Source organism: Corvus cornix, chromosome 3, assembly GCF_000738735.6.
Source record: "Corvus cornix cornix isolate S_Up_H32 chromosome 3, ASM73873v5, whole genome shotgun sequence".
Classification (NCBI taxonomy): Eukaryota; Metazoa; Chordata; class Aves; order Passeriformes; family Corvidae; genus Corvus; species Corvus cornix.
The window spans coordinates 29,684,732-29,702,696 of NC_047056.1; the positions used below are offsets into that span (position 1 = coordinate 29,684,732).

General features: G+C 35.1%; 1 protein-coding gene across 6 annotated transcripts in view; it reads left to right on the forward strand.

Annotated features, from left to right (window-relative positions):
• The window catches only part of KIF6 (kinesin family member 6), a 158,100-nt gene that overhangs the window by 25,780 nt on the left and 114,355 nt on the right, over positions 1-17,965 (forward strand). For all 6 annotated transcript variants that reach the window (XM_039569520.1, XM_039569515.1, XM_039569518.1 and 3 more), the window contains 3 exons: positions 3,621-3,750; positions 11,973-12,179; positions 16,387-16,530. In XM_039569520.1, the coding sequence (XP_039425454.1) occupies positions 3,621-3,750; positions 11,973-12,179; positions 16,387-16,530 (481 nt within the window). The remainder of the gene's footprint in view (positions 1-3,620; positions 3,751-11,972; positions 12,180-16,386; positions 16,531-17,965) is intronic.

Below are 17,965 nucleotides of genomic sequence, written 5' to 3' on the forward strand. Positions count from 1 at the left end.
ATAATATATTGGTTATTCACATCCATATTTTATGTTGATTTGTTTCCTGAAAAAGAGTAGAATGTAAGTGAAGCCTTTCTAAGGCAACTTTTCTATAGGCATTTGATGAGTAAATTAATTCAAGACAAATTTTCTTATGAATGTCAAAGCTTATTTAACAAATATCTTCTTGTGAGTTAGATTCTTGAAGTTGCCTGCAAAGTCTAACAGAATTTGTATGTTTTGTTCTTACATGAACCACCAATCTCATTGTTTCAGTTTTGATTCTTTGTTGGATGGTGGGGTGAGGGGAGAGAGAGAGACAGTGCACAGCTTTTTCCAGCTCTCAGAAAGAAAGGCCCCACAACAAACGGCTTAATAGGGTAACCACTTTGGCAAGATGGAATAAGAGGAGGAGGAATACAGGTGGCAAGTAAATCCCATCAGGTGCTGGGTGCCCTGCATTCATGCAGCATTGAACAGAGCTTGAATGGACTTCCCCATGGCACACTGCACAGAGCAGTACAGCTCCTGGCCACAGAGAGAAGGTCTCCCTTTTGCTCTTTTGAGTATTTGTGTAATTTTCTTACAAGGAAACAGCTTCATTCTAGAATGTGCTCTCCTGGGAACTTAGTGAATTTATCCTGCAGCCAAGGGATCTGTGCAGCACAGCACAGACCTGAATGCCGCACTGTGCGTGCAGCACCTCACAGGCTGTGCCTGCTCACGTTCACTGTTACATGAATCATTAACTCCTAAATATGTAACAGTCTCCCAGTCACGTCTATAACATCCAGAACAGCCCAAATTTGTTTTTGCTGTCTCAAAACAGAATCCATTGGAGACAGTGGGAAGGATTTCCTATCACAATGTGACGTGTCAAGCAAGTCTGCACAAGCACTTACTCATCTCATAGTTCTGCCATGTCTCATAAGGAGATTATGCTCTAGGTCTCCACTTGAATGGAAAATCAAATCTGTGTGCTGTTGAAAGTTGTGCTGGTAGCTGAGTAACTTTGTAACCTTACCTCTTGACTAAGTATTGACTTTGTCCTCTGTTGTGGTATTCGGGGAGTTGTACTTCTAAAAGATCATATTTTTGGGATGATACAGAGGATGATTATCCTGACCATTCTTTCTTAAAACCTAAAGTTCCTTGCAGTTTTACAAAACATTACCTATTTGTATCCATTAATTCATTCTGTTCTTCTGGACTGACTCCAAGATGCACACTTGCTGCTTTTCTCTTTTTATCTTTTTCCTAAATTTATTATTGGCTGTGTAGTCTCCTCACAATGAAGTAGTATCACTATATCCTGCTTATGTATTGCCACAGAAGTCGTGTATCTTCATATGTTATTTGTTTGCATCATTATGTTTAATTTTTAAATGATTATAAAGTTTTTGAGATTATTTTAGATTTCTTCAATTCTAAGCCTTGGAGACTTCACAGAGTTTTTCCACTACAAGGTCCAAATTAGGGCTATGAAATTTAAAAGTTTCACTAATATAGAGAAAGCTCTATCAAAATTATTATCATATTATACATTAACTTTATAGCACTGTAAAATAAATAATTTTGTTGTCATTTTGGAACATACCCTTCTGAGGAAGTTTTGGTAGATGCCTCTAGATTTGCAAATTTAGGTTTCCATTTGGAAATATTCCTAATAGTTGCAAGGCCCTTGTATAGGAAGCTGTTGCTATTTTGTGATGTCCCCACGGTTTCCTGTCTAATACAATAATCCTCCAGAGTTTTGTATCCAAACTAATATCTTAATTTTCTGGGAATTTTTTATAATCATTGATCAAAGAGTAGACTGAAAAGATCCTTAAAAGTTTAAACACTATGCCAAATGTGCATAATAAAACAATATCATTTTCCTAAATTATAAAAATAGGTAGAGGATGCTTACCATGCAATTTCAAAATATTAAAACTAGTCAGAGTGTCGTACTGTAATGAGAACCACTCTGGGCTTTAATGTGTGATGCACACAGAGATGGAATTGCAGACAGAATACAACTTGGCATTATTAAAAGTTTGACATGCAAGAGCAGAATTGTGCTCTGGGGTTTATGCTTTGAGTGAGGACGCTGAGTTTTCATTGTATTAGAAACGTCTTACACCACCACACAAAAATAAGGCTAACAGTGGGAGGCAATCATACTTGGAAAAGCAGTTGTTATGAGTACTAAAGAAGCTTTGTGTGTACTTTTACATGCAAATTTTCTTGAAAAGACTGAGTGTATTGCAATGTGTTAAAATTATTTCTGTATGTCCATTTGAATGTTTTGGCCATCAGACTGTGAACTACTCCCACAGTATCTAAGAGTAATACTAGGGAATGCTGCTTTGATGCTTGATTTGATTCTGTCAGCTTTTTGGGGGGAAAAAAAGGCAAGCAAAGCAGAACAAAACCCAATCTCTCTGGTTTTGAAGCAACTTGAAGTAATTAACGTGCAAGAACTACCTACTGATAAAAACTCAAGCCCCATACTCCCTCTTGTGGTTTATCTTGAAGAACATGAAAAAATATTTATATACATTATGTACACATATAGGTGTATATGTATAGATAGAAAATGTTATCTGTATTTATACAGAAAATAAAGGCATAGCTTAAATAAAAACATCTTCCAAGTTTTTTAAAAGTTCTAATTTGCTTGTTTTAAATTGTATCAGAACATGTAATTCACCCTGAAGAACATGTTATTCATCCTCAGATGTAGTGTACTTCCGCTTTAATAGATTCTTTTCTCTGGGAGTTTTCCAAATCCAGTGAGGCAACTACTTGGCCTCCATGTTGGATACTATAGAATGTCCCAATTGAGGAGACCCTAATGGCTACTCAGTAATGCTAATAAAGTTTCATCCTCAGTAACCATTTCAAAAGGAAGAAGATTCTTATTTTAAAGGACTATTTAAAGAAGCGAAAAGGATTTTCAGTAATATTTAGCAGGTCTTCTGGACCTTTTGCCATATCCTTGCTACTTGCATCCAATTTCTTTCTGGGAACTTTAAGTCCTATAGAAGTGGAACTAAGAATATTTCTAACAGTGGGAATAAATAAAATCATTCTGTTTGCTTGCTTTTAATTTAAGAAAGGGATAATTTACAGTTGTAGTTACTACCACTTAAGAAGAATGAAAAGAGAAACAATCTTGATAAATGCAAAGTTATTAGAAACATCTTGACTACAGATGTGTTGATGCTGAAATATTCCATGTCTATTTGTACATCAAAATTATGGTATGCTTTATGTATCATCTGTACTTGGTAACAGCAAACAAACCCCTATGTATTATTTGTTTGTGATGATGCATCTAACCTCTCTCTTGAGATTTTACTATATCTCAAGAAATAAAAATCCCAAAGCTTTCTCTAAACCTTACAGTTTTCTTATATTCCTTTTCTATGTGAAGTTTCATAATAATGGAGGAATTTCATAATAAAAATGAGGTGACAGTAAAAAAAGAAATTAACACTTGCTTTAATGTGTATCATTTATGTTTTTAGTTCTTTCATTATGATTGCATTTGGGTTTTAGATTTCACCTTTTAGGTGCAATCAAAATGAAAGTATGAAATAATATCACGTTAAAACTCTAGTTTTCATTTGTTGTTTTTATTTTCCATGTAGAAAAGTTGCAATAATGGAAGACTCTGATCAAAACATTCATCTGAAAAACTTGTCTCTTCAGCAAGCAACCAATGAAGAGGAAGCCTTAAACCTACTCTTCCTGGGGGACACCAACAGAATGATTGCTGAGGTGAGATTTGCTGTTTCAAATCTTTCTTAATACCACCAGAGTTAAAATGGTCAAAAACCTCTCTCCTCCTCTCTCAAATAAGATGTATATTTTTGGAAGTTCTTGGAGATAGATTAGTATCCTCTTTTTGAGTATATTTCCACAGTGAAATTAAATAACTGTTTCTCTGATGATAGCTTTCCCTAGTGGAGCTGATTGGTGGTTCTTGATGTCATAACCTACTGAAATTCAAACAAGTAGAATACAAAAATTCTTGTAAACTACAGACTGACTTTTGAATGTGGCATGTATCAGACATGTAAAGATAAGAAAACAGGGTCTTACAAAGCACTGTCAAACATTCCTACTGAAGTTTTTTCCCTGGAAGTGTTCAACATCAGGTAGAATGGGGTCCTGAGCAACCTGTTCCAGTGGAAGGTGTCCCTACTCATGGAGTGTGATGGGGTTGGGAGGTTGGAATGAGATGATCTTTAAGGTACCTTCAAACTCAAACCATTCTATGATTCTATGATTAAGCACTAAATTGCCTTTGAAGTATTTAATATAAGTCCCCTCCTTTTTTCCTGCTTATTGCATAAGCACATGGTGTTATGTGTAACAAAACAACAAACAAAAAAACCAAAACAATCCTTCCCCCCAAACCAAACAAAAAAACTCCAAACCAACCAAATAAATAAAAAATCCTCACCAAAAATCAAACCCCCAAATGGTAGTTCAAAGGAAATTCAAAATAAATATGTGCCAATATTCAAACATAAGCATGTTTTTATTGATTCTGAAAAATTCAAATGAAATGTTTCTGTATCCGACATCTGTAAGGTTCTTTTTTTCCCCTCATGCTTGGATATGGAATGTAAATATAAAAAGTGTATTGTATAATGTGAGCACTATCAATGTGTCTTTACTACAATACAGTTAACTCTCTTTTAGAACTTTGTGGGTTTTCTTCCTTTGTAGCTCCAAAAGGATATATCATAAATCATTAACAAGAAAGACACTTAGAGTATGTGAATAGTCAGGTAGTTCTGTGTTCCTGCTGGATGACTATGTGCACCTGGACACAGGGGAAGAAGCATTTGATTACAAAACATAAATAGGCAACCAAAGTGTTTGTTCTCTTTCTCAAGGATGACTATTTCAATGGTTACATTTTGAGAGGTGGGAATATGTTAAGGCAAGAGATAATCAACATAAGAGCTTCTCATAAACCTGAGCATTGAGGCAAGGAACTGCTTGATGATATTGAAATAGAAAAATTGGTATCGTGTGAAGGAGAGGAACTTGACAAAGCATAATAGAGGAGACAAGGGTTAATCTAGAGAGCTAAAAAACAGGACTTATGGCATAAAACATAACTTCTCTGGAGATCCATATTTTTAAATCTTGAGTTATGATAATACTTTCTGACTTCTGAAGATTAGAACCCTCTTAAGTAAACTTTAAAGAAAAAGACACAATATTAATGAACCTAAATAGAAAAGAAAGTAAAATAAATGCTTGAATCATCTTTTTTAATGAAGAAGAGTTTGGCTGTGGAAAAACTCAGGTGACTGTCATGGATCACATTTGGGATCTGTAGCCTCTAAAATTGCAATCTAATGCTTTAACCCTGAATAACTCTTCTTTGAAGAGTGACTATTTAGAAAATAAGAATTACAATTTAATTTTTGCATTGCCTATGCTAATGCAGTCTAACTTGTGGTTTGAGGGCTGCATTTTCCCCTCATCACTGATTGTGCTAAAAAAAAGTCATCACAATATTAAAAGTACTTTATAGGCAACATTCATTCATTCATTCATTAAATGTCAGAACCTAAGGGAACACTTACAACCGAATGCTTCTTTCCCACACTAACTATATAGCCCAAGACAAGGAAAAGAAAGGAAACCAATCTAATTTGTGCAGGATTGCTTTAATAGACAGTGTAGGACTGGTCCTTTGCTCTAGTTTTGATGTGTACTACAAGTTGTGTAAATGGTAAGTTGGAAGACATTTGTGCACAGACAATTCATAATGTAAAAATCCAAATAGGAATTTTTTGTCTCATATTTTGCTAGAGAGAAACAGGCAGAGATCAAAACCAAAAAAGCTGAGTCTTTTGTTGGCAGCTCTGCTGAATGTAAGGAGTAGATTTTTGTTTGTTTTCCAACAAAGCAGTTTCTCGTTACATTTGAATACAAAAGAATCTGCAGCAACAGCTTATAAAATCTGAACTGGTTTTTTATTTTTTTTATCTGTTAAAACAACTTTATGATTTCAGTATCTGATATGTATGCTGAGGATTTGAAAATCTAATTTGCAATGTAAGCAGTTGGTAGCAGCAACATCTGAAAAAGCTCCTGTGTGGAAATAAGTGTTTGGCCATTTAGGCAGTGTACTCAAACAATTTTATTTTGGTATACTATTAATAGATCTTCAGCTGAAGAGGTCTTTTCTAAGTTCTTGTGATGGGAATCGCATATGACCCCTGTCTTCTGAAATAACATGCCTAAACCTCTGTGATTTTGAGAATTCTTAGGGATTTTAGTATTTCTCTTAAATCAGCAGAGTAAGGTAGCCTCCCAAGGATGCACAGCAATTTCAAAACTGTAAAATCATTTTCTGGGATTAGTACATCTGAACACTGCAGTTGAATGTAGAGTTAGAATTTATTTTTCCTCTAATGAAAAAGTACATTGATTTAATGAGGAAGGAAATATTTTAGTGCATGGTTTTATACCTATAGCACTCCATTTTTTAAATTTGAGATACAGTGTATACTACACAGAATTTGTTCCATCATTTAAAATGTTTGAAATACACTTGGGGCAATCAGTAAGCTTTTGGCAATTTTAAATATGTTTATTTCAAGAAAGAATTAAACTTAGAGGTTTAAGGATAGTTGTGGGGACTGACTTGTGACCTCTGAATTGAACTAAATCTATTTGTATTTATTGTACGTTAGTATTCTCATGATTTAGAAAGTCACTGATAGTGTTTGACTGATTTTTTTATTGGGTGAAATAGAAAAAATAGGATTTGAGTGTGTGAGCATATGAGATTAAATGTCACTTTTGACAAAAATGCATGGTGCTGCTGTCCAGAAGAAATTGAAACTTTCTGCTTTCCTAGGTTCTTCATTGGTCAGTTGCTAATTTATTTCCACTCCAACAGACCTGTTATATTGTAATATTAGCACCAAATGGCATCATCATTTCAGTACAGGTGCTTTCATTTCCATGTGTGGTAAAAAAATCACTGGTCATGCGTACTACTTTGAATCATCCTTAAAATGCTTTGGGATTTATATGGATAAAAGGCACTATATAAAATAAGGTTTAATAATATCTTCACCAGGGAATATTAATTATTTTAAAAGTTACCTGAGTTTAGAACTTACCATGGCCTAACTGTGAAGTCGTAGTAAATATGGAAAGATAAAGTATTGCTCTCAGGAAGTGATTGCACCTATTCTGATCCTTATGTTTTCATAGCAACAGTTTTTCAATTTCAATTACGACAAGTGTACCTAAGTGCAACTGAGGAGCCCCTTCACCTGTACCATATTATTTAGAAAGTAAACTAAAGACATGTTAAGGTCTTTCTCATCTACCAGATATAAAGACAGGTACCTCCTTCAATTTATGTGCTCTTCCTTATAGCATCTTTCTGTTGGGACTGGTGGAGTTTATATTAATTAGACAGAGATATCCCTCTGAACTGTGGAATGACTGTAGCTGTCAGAACATCTCCCTGCAGATATCCCTCTGATTGTAGCATGAGTTTGGAGAAAATTGATTTGGTATCAATGTTGGATACTATCAGTACTTTTTTTCCCCCTTGCTCTTCTTTGAAAAGTTCAAAAGCAAAAAAACCTTAAGAAGAAAAAGAAACACTCCTTAAAAGAAAATTTTGTACCTTTTCACTGAGACATTCTCTCAAAAAACTCTGAACACTCTGAATCAGCTTTTCTTTATGCATTGGCTAGTGACTAATTCATTCGTAAAGGAAAACTGTTCTTCTGCTGTCTAAATATTTTGATTCAAGGAAGAAAATATTCCACTGGAACGATATAAGTTGCCAGGTGGAGGTGGTTTGCAATATGGCCTGAACAACTCCATTTATCACTGGCAAAATTGTTTTGTTCCCATGGTCCTGAACTCTTTTCATGTATTTTCTCTGTCAGAGTGTTTTGGCAGCCATAATCAACACATTATTCTTCCAGGTAGTAGCAGCTTCTGTTAGTCCAGAGCCGATTTTCAAACAGCTTTTCATATGTCTTTGTCCCATTTAAGAAGCTTTCTCTTTCTCAGGTCCTCAACTATTAAGAACTCCATTTAGACCAGTAGCATCCATTTCTGGCTATTATTAGTCAAAACATTTGTAATAGAAGCTGCAACAAATAAAAGGTTTGGGAAATACATAAATTCCTATATAGGGAAGAATTCCTGGAGTGTTTTGCTGACTTAAGATAGGTAAGAATTAGATTAAGATGGACAGCTTAGGTTCCAGCAAGTTTTTGTATGTTTCTTGACCTTGTATTCCTTGAAAGAAACATTCAACTCAGAGGCTTCTTCCAGTATGACTGTGCTGTAGATTCTCATTCAAGTAGAAGCCTCCTTCTTTTAACCTTTGTATAAATAGATGTAGTAGTTAAAGTCACAAAGTTTCTATACAATTTATTTAATTTCAGCAAACACAGGTATATTTTTGTCCTGGAATAAAACAAGCCTGGCTAGTATGGCTTGAAATACACCTTGTACATATTTTCCATGATCAAATGAAACACTGATGCTTTACCAAGTCATGATCCTAAATGTTATTGAATTTGTCCTTTACCATGCCACAAATGGGCAGCAACAGATGACCTGGCATTAAGTCCTTTGTAGTGTTCACATGATATTACAAAGCATCTAAAGTCTGCTTATGTGGTTCATGATGTCACAGAATTCCTGGAAAAAATTATTTCTTTGTAAGTAACTGCAGCTCATCAGTTGTTCTATATATAACTCTCACAATAGCAACCATCTGTGAGAACCAGGCCACTCCCCTCTTTCTCTTTTTTTCTTCATCACATCAAATTAGTGTGAGGATGATTTCATATACATATGGTTTGAATACTGCTAACAAAGCCAAAATGAACTCTGAAAACCACTAAAGGAGCATTTTAGTAGTCTCTGAGACACTGTCCAGAAAATTTTGTTTCTGTTTTCAAACTCTCTAAGCAGATGAATGGTGATACTCAGAAGCTGCATATGTAAGATAAGCAATAACCAAACAGAAAAAGGGCTTGTTTTTGGACTGGAGATGCCAACAAGTCATCATTTCTGTTGTGTGCTTTGCATCTACTTGTGTGGTAAAAGTAGAAAAGTATGGGGGGATTATGCAATTAACATTCATTATTGCATCCCATTTAACAGTTTAAATTTTTATTGCTTTATGCTTTCTGCAAGAGTTCTAGCAGAGCTTCCTATATATGGGAACTGCAAAGCAGAGAGAGAATCATACTGGAAAAGGGAGTCTTGGCGTCTTGATTAAACCATGGCTCTACTCTGAAGAAGGACTTCACAGAAATATCAGTTTGGGATTCTAGCCAACGACTTCCAGATCACCTACATTCATTTTTTCATTTACATGAGTAAAAGAAACTGTGGAGAGAAAAGCAATGGAATTTCTAATGACTAGTCCAGCCAAATCTACTTGGAACACACAAAATAAGGTCGTGGCTGGTGTATTGCAATAGACAGTAAAAGCCTAGAGCAAATATTGCCCTGTGCTTTTGGAACTCAGAGCCCTGAAATTATTTTCTTTCATGATCTGAATTTTTTTTTGCCTCTGTTGGCATTAAATGGGTCTGACTAAAAGCACATTTTTAAATACATGAGGTTTTGCTGCAGTGTGAAACTGAAGTTTGCGTAAGAATACTTATTCAGAAGTATGATGATTTCTTCAGCTTCTTTCATAGCAATGTTTGCTTTGTGCTTCCACCGCTGGACCTGACTGATATTTGATCTGGCTTAGACTTGTCTGCAGTATAGTGTGACTGATGCCATGTCTGTAGTGCAAAATATCCCTTAATATCAGTTCTGTCAAGGAGAATGTCCTTAAAATGAATTCTGTTGTGGATTTTGAGCTGGAAGAAATAAAATATCCAGTCCTGCTTCACAGAGCTGCAAATAATAAAATCATAGCTGTCCTAGTAAAATAAGTGAAGTTGGCTCTGATTATTCATGGAATCAGAATTGCTGAATAAAGTACATTTTCACAGCATATAACTTTTCCTTAGTGTAACTGCATTTTAAGTAAGTTTCGGAGTATTTTCTTGCTTGACACCTTTCCCTCAGCCTGTTTATTTTCATTCCAGCACTACAAATCACTTCCCCTTCATTTGCCCAGCCTCACCTCTGAGGACAGCATAGCATGTGACTGCACTCTGATGCTCATTTCACAGGATCATGAATTATAAAATTCTTCATCTGTATAAAATAATAATCAAAATTCTTTTCCCTCTCCCTCTGAGCTTGCCTTTATTAGGTAAAGCAGCCCAAAAGAAAATAGTGCTAGGACTGAAATTTCCTTACAGAATTTTCACCACCATACAAGTGTATGCTATTCCTGCACACTACCTACTTGTTCTCCTGCTGTATGCTGCCGTTTTCTGTATTCTATCACAACTGTTTTCTACAGCTGTGCTGTGGCTGAATCAAGAAACTGATCCAGGTTAAATATCTATGGTTTGCAGTCTTTTTTTTTTTTTTTTTTTTTTTTTTTTTTTTTTTTTTTTTTTTGGGCTGGATCAGTTCCCAAAACCAATTTCATTGTGCTGGCACTATTAAGGCTGGAAAAAAAAAAAAAAGGAAGCTGAAATGGAGACAATTGAACCAAGTGGTATAGCTGTCCATATTATTCCTGTTAAAGGACCATTCACCTTGCAGTCTTTCTGTTAAGAGCTGTCCTTTCTGGATTAATAAGACAACATCTTCAATACCTGCAATAGGCAGGCCATTTTACCATCTACAGTGTTGCATGCTAAAGCAGACTGTGTGAAAAAAAGCAGTATCTTGGTATAGCTGGGCTGAATCACAGGATATGCCTACATTAAAAGTTACTCCAGAATAACAGAGGAATGAAGTAGAGCCAAGAGATTAATGTAAACAGTGTAACCAGGATTTTTAAATTACTTTTTTTTCAGCAGCTACAAATAAATATAGATTTAGTTGCTAACTCAATAATATTGATTTATGATTTTACTAGTCTATATTTCTGCAGTCAAGCGTTTATGTCATGAAAACAATGTAGTCATACTTGTTACAGTTTATGAATAAAAATACTATCTCTATGCTAAGCCTTTAATCTCCATATATAATCTAAAGCTTTAGCTATTTATGAAATGACGGTAATGAGGAATTATTTTTGATTTAAGTTTCTAACAATACCTTGATACAACTAAACAAAAGGTGCTTTAGATGCTGAAAGATATTTTGTATGTTTTTTAAGAAAAATGCATGTGTGATGGCATATGGTCATTTGAAATCTAAAGTTAAATAACTGAGAGCTGTTTAAAATTTTCAGTTCCACATTTTAAATACATTGAGAAAACCTCTGAAATAATGCTAAGACTGAGCATTTCTAAAAGCTGACGAAGAATATCCATGTGTTAAGGAAGTGTGGCTGTAGTTATTCCCAAAAAATAAATATTTAAAGCCAAACATTTTATGAAAACTCTGTCATGCCACCTAAAAATATGGTACTGATTTTGCCAAGTAAAATTTTTTAATAAAAGTAAAAATGGAAAAGTTTAAAGCCTTATAGGAAGTCCTAGTCCTAGTTACACTGGTATCTACCTATCAGGAAAAAACAAGGAAGAATTGGTGCACCAATGGGGAAATTAATAACTTCTCGGGGATCAGGAGTTAGTAACTTTCCCTCCAGTCAAGGTGCCCTTTTCCAGTATTCCTCACATAGTAAGGCCACTTGCTTTGCTGATGTCCTCAATGTTACAGTATTTTGGAACAACCTTGATTGCTTGCAGTACAATTTGTCCAGATTAAAGTTATCCAAATATTTTTCCAGAATGTGAATGGCAGGTGAAATCCTTTTGGGGTTTTTTTGCGTATTTATTACATGTCCAATAGATAAAAAATTGGATAGATGATTTCAGTTGCCAGATTATTGAGCTATAAAAAGCTAATTTTATTTATCCACTAAACAGTGAGAGTTCTTTTTCTTCTTATCATTGTAGACACCAATGAATCAAGCCTCAAGCCGATCTCACTGCATTTTCACTATTCACATCTCCAGCAAGGAACCTGGATCTGCAACTATCCGACACTCCAAGTTGCATTTAGTGGACCTTGCTGGTTCAGAACGTGTTGCAAAGACTGGAATTGGAGGTCACTTACTGACAGAAGCCAAATATATCAACCTCTCATTACATTATTTGGAGCAGGTAAAATTGAAATAGAGTAAAAGATTTCTTCCTTTACTACATTCCTGATTAACAACGTGCAATGTTTTGGGAAACTGGATTCCAATATTCACTTAGGATATATTTCACAGGGTTTTTTTAATTATTGACTTGATAGGTCTTCCTTTAAAATAAAATATTTTAATTTAGGGAAAACTTAATAATTAAGCAGTAAAGTTATAGTTGATATACAGGGTAGTATTTCCAAAATAGTGTTCTTGTTTTCTTTGGAATACTAAAGATATTTACAAGACTTCAGCTATATTTCTCCTAAAAACGTTCTTTGTTATCTTCTTCCCCTTCCACAGCTGGGATCAGGATGTATCACTAAAATGGAAGCATTTGGGTTTTATTTGGTTCAAGCATTGTAATATGGTAAATAATTAGGCTCTCTGTCATGTGTTGTTTTATTCCTCTACCAATTCAAGTATTTGATCTTTTTGAGACAGAAGTTATCTTTGGTAATGTATTTATGGAGTGACAACCATAATTGGATTTATACCAATAGAACTCATAGAAATAATAGTAAAAATAATAATAATAATAAATGTCCAGAAATCTTTGTCATTCAGCTGTTGTTACTAAAAAGATTTAGCCTCTTTATTTAAGGTATACTAAAATTCCTAACCTCCTTTCACTGTTGCTTCTTATTTTTCCTCTTTGGAAAAGGCAAATATTGAGAAAATAGATTACTCCTAACTAATCTTATTTATTTAAAAAAAAAATTACTTGAGACAGCAGCAGTGAATGGAAACTTTGGAGATAAAGATTTCCAGTAGAAGGATTTGGTTAATTATTATTATTCATATGTGTTTTAAAATAATTAGATAAGATTGATTCATTTAGTAAAATTAATTATTTTAGTGTTATATTTTTAAAAATATTATTATGGCTTTAATATATATCTCTCTCTTATCGACCATGATGTTTTATATGTTTGATGTTTATGATGCTTACCAAGTTAAGGTAAGAAACACTTGGCAATGAATTAAACCTCTTTCGTGAATGCTGTGCTATTAAGTTGGAATCACTGAAGATTTTCAAATGTCCCTTTCAGACCTCACACCTGTAAGAGAAATTAATTTCTTCCTGAGACTGAATATATAATGTTTTTTTCACAGTACAGCAAACACTGTTCCTGTTCCTAGAAATTAATTTCTTTGGGGATTCTGATGGAGGATACAGCTTTTTTTCCTAAGGCTTCTTTAAAAATTTTTATGTACAAATATAGCATGTCTGTAAGGTTGTCATTTAGGGAAAAAATAAGGGGGTTAGGGAGAAGAAAAAAGGCTTAACTCTAAAATTAAAATCTGTGTTTTTTAATTTACATTACAGTATATGTGCTATTTAGTAAAATATACAGTTGAGGAATTCATTAAACCTGAAAATTTTGTGGGTGTGTGTATATGAACATTCTTTAGAATTCTGATTAGGAAATATAACTGTTCTACTTGCTGGGAAGAATATTTTTCATTTTTGTGGTGTTCTTCTGTTAACAAAAACTGATCTCTTGGATTTCATTTAATTTATGATCAGAGATATTTCAGTGTCAAAAGAAGAAGCTGAGGTACAGCAGGTGGCAGTCAGTCATTTACTATCACATTGAATTTTTTTCATACCCCTTATTTGTTTAAATTTTACCTTGAAGAAAAATGTCTGTATTTGAGTTGTACTCAAGGGGAGTGACAAGGATCAGTGACTCTAAAATTGACATCTTCAGAATCTAGAAATTATACTCAGGATCCCTTCTTATTTATTGTATGATTTTTTCTTTTTATTTAGAAGGGAAAAATATTTTGTCATGCAAGCTTTAATTCCTATTTTAGAGAAATACAGTTGGAAATAACCCTTTTGGATTCTGTCTGGGATTGTATATCAATAGAAATGTTTTATAATATTAAATAAAAGACCACCAAAGACAATAAAAATATCTTTTTATTCAGTGGGAATTGAACCATTCAATCCTGACCTTGCAGTGACTAACATTAAAGTGCACAAATCCCTCAAAATCAGCTTATTTAAATTCTCAACTATTTAGTTATCTACTGGTGGTCTAGTGTTGATTTATGCCATTTTGAAATACTTTTCACAGTAAAATAGTCACGAAAATTGATTTGTGTCAAGATGACAATGGGAACACAGTTCTGTGTTAGCACACTTGGTCTACTTGTTAAATATCCGCAGTGTGTTAAAAAGCTCTTCAAATAAATCCACTACACTTTTACTCCAAGCGGCCTCTATGTCTAGAGAAAAATGAGGATGGTTTCATGCAGCTGATCTAAAATGACAGCAGGAACTTAGAAGTCCCTACTACCATATCTAGGTAGCTTTATTTGTCTGAGAGATGTAGTAGCATGTTCTGGAATTACAACTGCAATGTAGCTGTGCATATGTAGATATTCCCTTATGATACAAACATAGCAGATCCTGGACCAAATTTAGAGTCACAAATTAACAGTTAAACTGCCTTGTGATTTGACACTATAATGGAATTATTTCCCCAAAATAACAGAGTACAATGTTCTCACTGCTTTAATGAATATGTTTGTTTACTGTCATTTAACATGTGTTCCATTTAGGGAATGTTGACAGACTTGATCCATTACTGAATGGTTGCTGCCCATATTTACCAAAAAGGGTTTGGTTTTTTTTGGTTTTGGGGGGAGTTGGTTGGTTGGTTGGTTGGTTGGTTGGTTGGTTTTCTCTGTAAGGACCAGAGCTTAAGCTTCTAAACTCTACTAGAAATGGGAAGTGGGATGAGAAACATAAAAGATGACCTCTGAAGCAGGCATATGGCTTCAGAGCATGTGATAAACTAAATAGCAAGATATAGGTGTACCTGACAGCTCTGTTTCTGCAAGTGATGCACCCCAAAATCCCCATCTCTTGAGGATTCTCTGAGAGCATGTTTTGGCTGCCTGATGACATGAGGTACTGGTGCAAATCTGTTCCTTGCACAAAGGATGTGTATAGAAACAGGGACTCCTGGGTGCACTTCAGATCATGTCAGAACCACTTGTGAGTCTTGCGCTTTCCTTTATGCTTACCAGTGTTTCCACATGTGTCAGTGGAGTTGAGAGTGAATGTACTTGCTCTACACAATTATGATTCGTATAGGATGCAACTTTACCAAAAGTGCCAAGAGTTCTGACAGCAACTAGGCCTTAAAGTGGTTTGTTTGACCCACTCAAAATGAAAATTTCTGCTTTAGTGATATTATTAAGTTTAGAACTACAAGTATTGTGTCTCTCAGGGCTGCCAGTGTAAGATTTACAGTTTTAACTTTTAACTTTCTGAAGACCATTAAGAGAAACTAATGCCACAAAAAAGTTGCTACTAAATTTTCTAAAATAGCAATTTTTGTAAATGTAGTATGAACAAAATATACACTGGTATGTAATGTTTATTAAAGAAAAACCAACTCCTAATCATTTAGGAGAGCTAGCACATGTATAGCTACAGTATTTCAGTACAGTACTTGGCCACATAAGAGTTCAAATCTTTTATATCACAGGACATCATGGGATAATCTAGCTTTTTATTTAATAATAATTAGATCCCATAATGTAAACAGCTGAGGAGGGAAACTGAGAATAGTAGGTGTACAATTTCCTTTTTGGCCAAGGCATATATATTCTAAACTGAGTCATTTCTTTCCAGCAGTACATTGTAATCATGCACCCTTTTATTTGTGCTTTGCTTTCCAAGACATTTTCTCAGAAATAAATGTATTGGCCTATCTAAGAAGCATGTGTTTCAAGAATGTGTAATTTTTAAAGCATGCTTTAGCAAATTTTGAGGAAGTTTTTACTTTAATACTGTCCATATTTTATTGTTATGGCAGAAAAAATTATGAGGAAGATTTTCAGTGAGTTCCTCCATCTTAGGAAAACCTGTGGGTTTGAGTTTATCGTGTTCAGTTTGCAAGTTGCTGAGAGACTATAAGGTTAGGATATGATAAAATTTAATGTATTTGGTCTTTCAGGTCCAGCTCCTACAAAGACGTATAAAAATGCTGAAATTTAACTTGGAATTCTTTCAATAAAGCCAGTGGGTTTACAGCTAACTGGGTGCATAAGCATAGTTTTGTTGTGTCAGAAGTTCCTGAGCAGATTGGTTTTTCTGTTTGTGTGTCAACCATTAATAGACATATAAATGTAAAAGTCTTTTTTTTTTGCTGTTGTTTCAGGTAATAATTGCCCTTGCAGAGAAAAACCGGTCCCACATTCCTTACCGAAACTCTATGATGACCTCAGTGCTAAGAGACAGCCTAGGAGGAAACTGCATGACTACCATGATAGCAACACTTGCTATGGACAAAAGAAATATAGATGTATGCCATTTCTCTCTATCTTGAACAAAAATCTTGTCCCTTCTCTATAGATACTGCTCTTTTGATTTTTAGTATAGATTACAATTCTAGTGTGTAAGCTTTTATTCTTATCTTTTTAAAAGAACATTTTAATTTTATTTCCAGAAGATAATTTTATCAGTGGAAATTGCTGTAGGATATAGACAAATCCTTTAGGAAATAATGCTTTTCTCTAAGTAATCTCAAGTCAAGTAGCAGTTGGGAAATTATTTGCACCTAGTAATGAACTACTCCTTTTTTCAATTTACTGATTTCCTGATGAATAAATGTTTGAGTTATAGAAGTGCATTTCCACTGAAAACCTTGGCAGAACTTCTGTTAGACTTCTTTGGAGTCAAGATTTCATAGAGTATGGTAGACAAATGGAGAGTTCACTAGGAGAGAAAGGGAATTGGGTGGAGTAGTTTGGGATTTATGGAAATTTTTCAAATACTTTTGTGTCCTTTTACCAGTTTCCTGCACTGGAATTATATGTAGTGATGTTTTCTTCTTTTTGTTTACAAACAGGTCTGTAGTTTTTATCAAAGGGTTGTAGTGAATGGGGCTACATCTGGCTGGAGACTGGTCTGCAGTGATGTTCCTCAGGGTTCAGTTCTAGGGCCAGTTCTGTTCCATGCATTCATCAATGAGTTGAATGTCCCATTAGCAAGTTTGCCGATGATACCAAACTTGGAGGTGTTGTTCACTCTCTTGAGGGACAGGAGGCCTTGCAGAGGTTTTCAGATAGATCGGAGCATTAGGCTATGATTATTGAAATGAAATTTAACAAGGGTTCTGCACTTACAGTGGAGTACTGCCCAACACGAGCATCATTTGGGAGACGAGTGGCTGGAAAGTAGTCCTGCAGAAATGGATCCAGGGGTGCTGGTCAGATGAGCAGTGAGCCCTGGCAGCCAATAGGGCACCACATCCTGGGGTATTCAAACACAGCACAACCAGATCAAAAGAGGTGATTATCCTGCTGTTTGCCGTTCTGACCTTGAGCATGGCAAACAGCAGGATAATCACCTCTTTTGTGTGAGTGTGCAGTTCTTTTTTGACTGTGCATTTCTGGGCCTCACAGGTTGAGAAGGATGTGAACGTCCTTGAGTGCAGCCAGAGGAGGAAAACAAAGCTGGTGAAAGGCTGGAAAAAATGTCCAGTGAGGAGCAGCTGAGGAATTTGGGTTTGTCTAGTTTGGAGCAAAGAAGGCTGAGGGTGATCTCATTGTTCTCTACTTCTCCCTGGGGGAAAGTAGAGAGGGAGATGTTGAGTTCTTCTCCCTGTGACGGAATGTATGGGAATAGTTCAAAGCTGCACCAGGTGAGGTTCAGGCTGGACATTAGGAAGCATTTCTTTGAGAGGATGGTCAAACACTGGATCAGGCTGGAGAGGTGGTTGATGCCCCAAGCCTGTC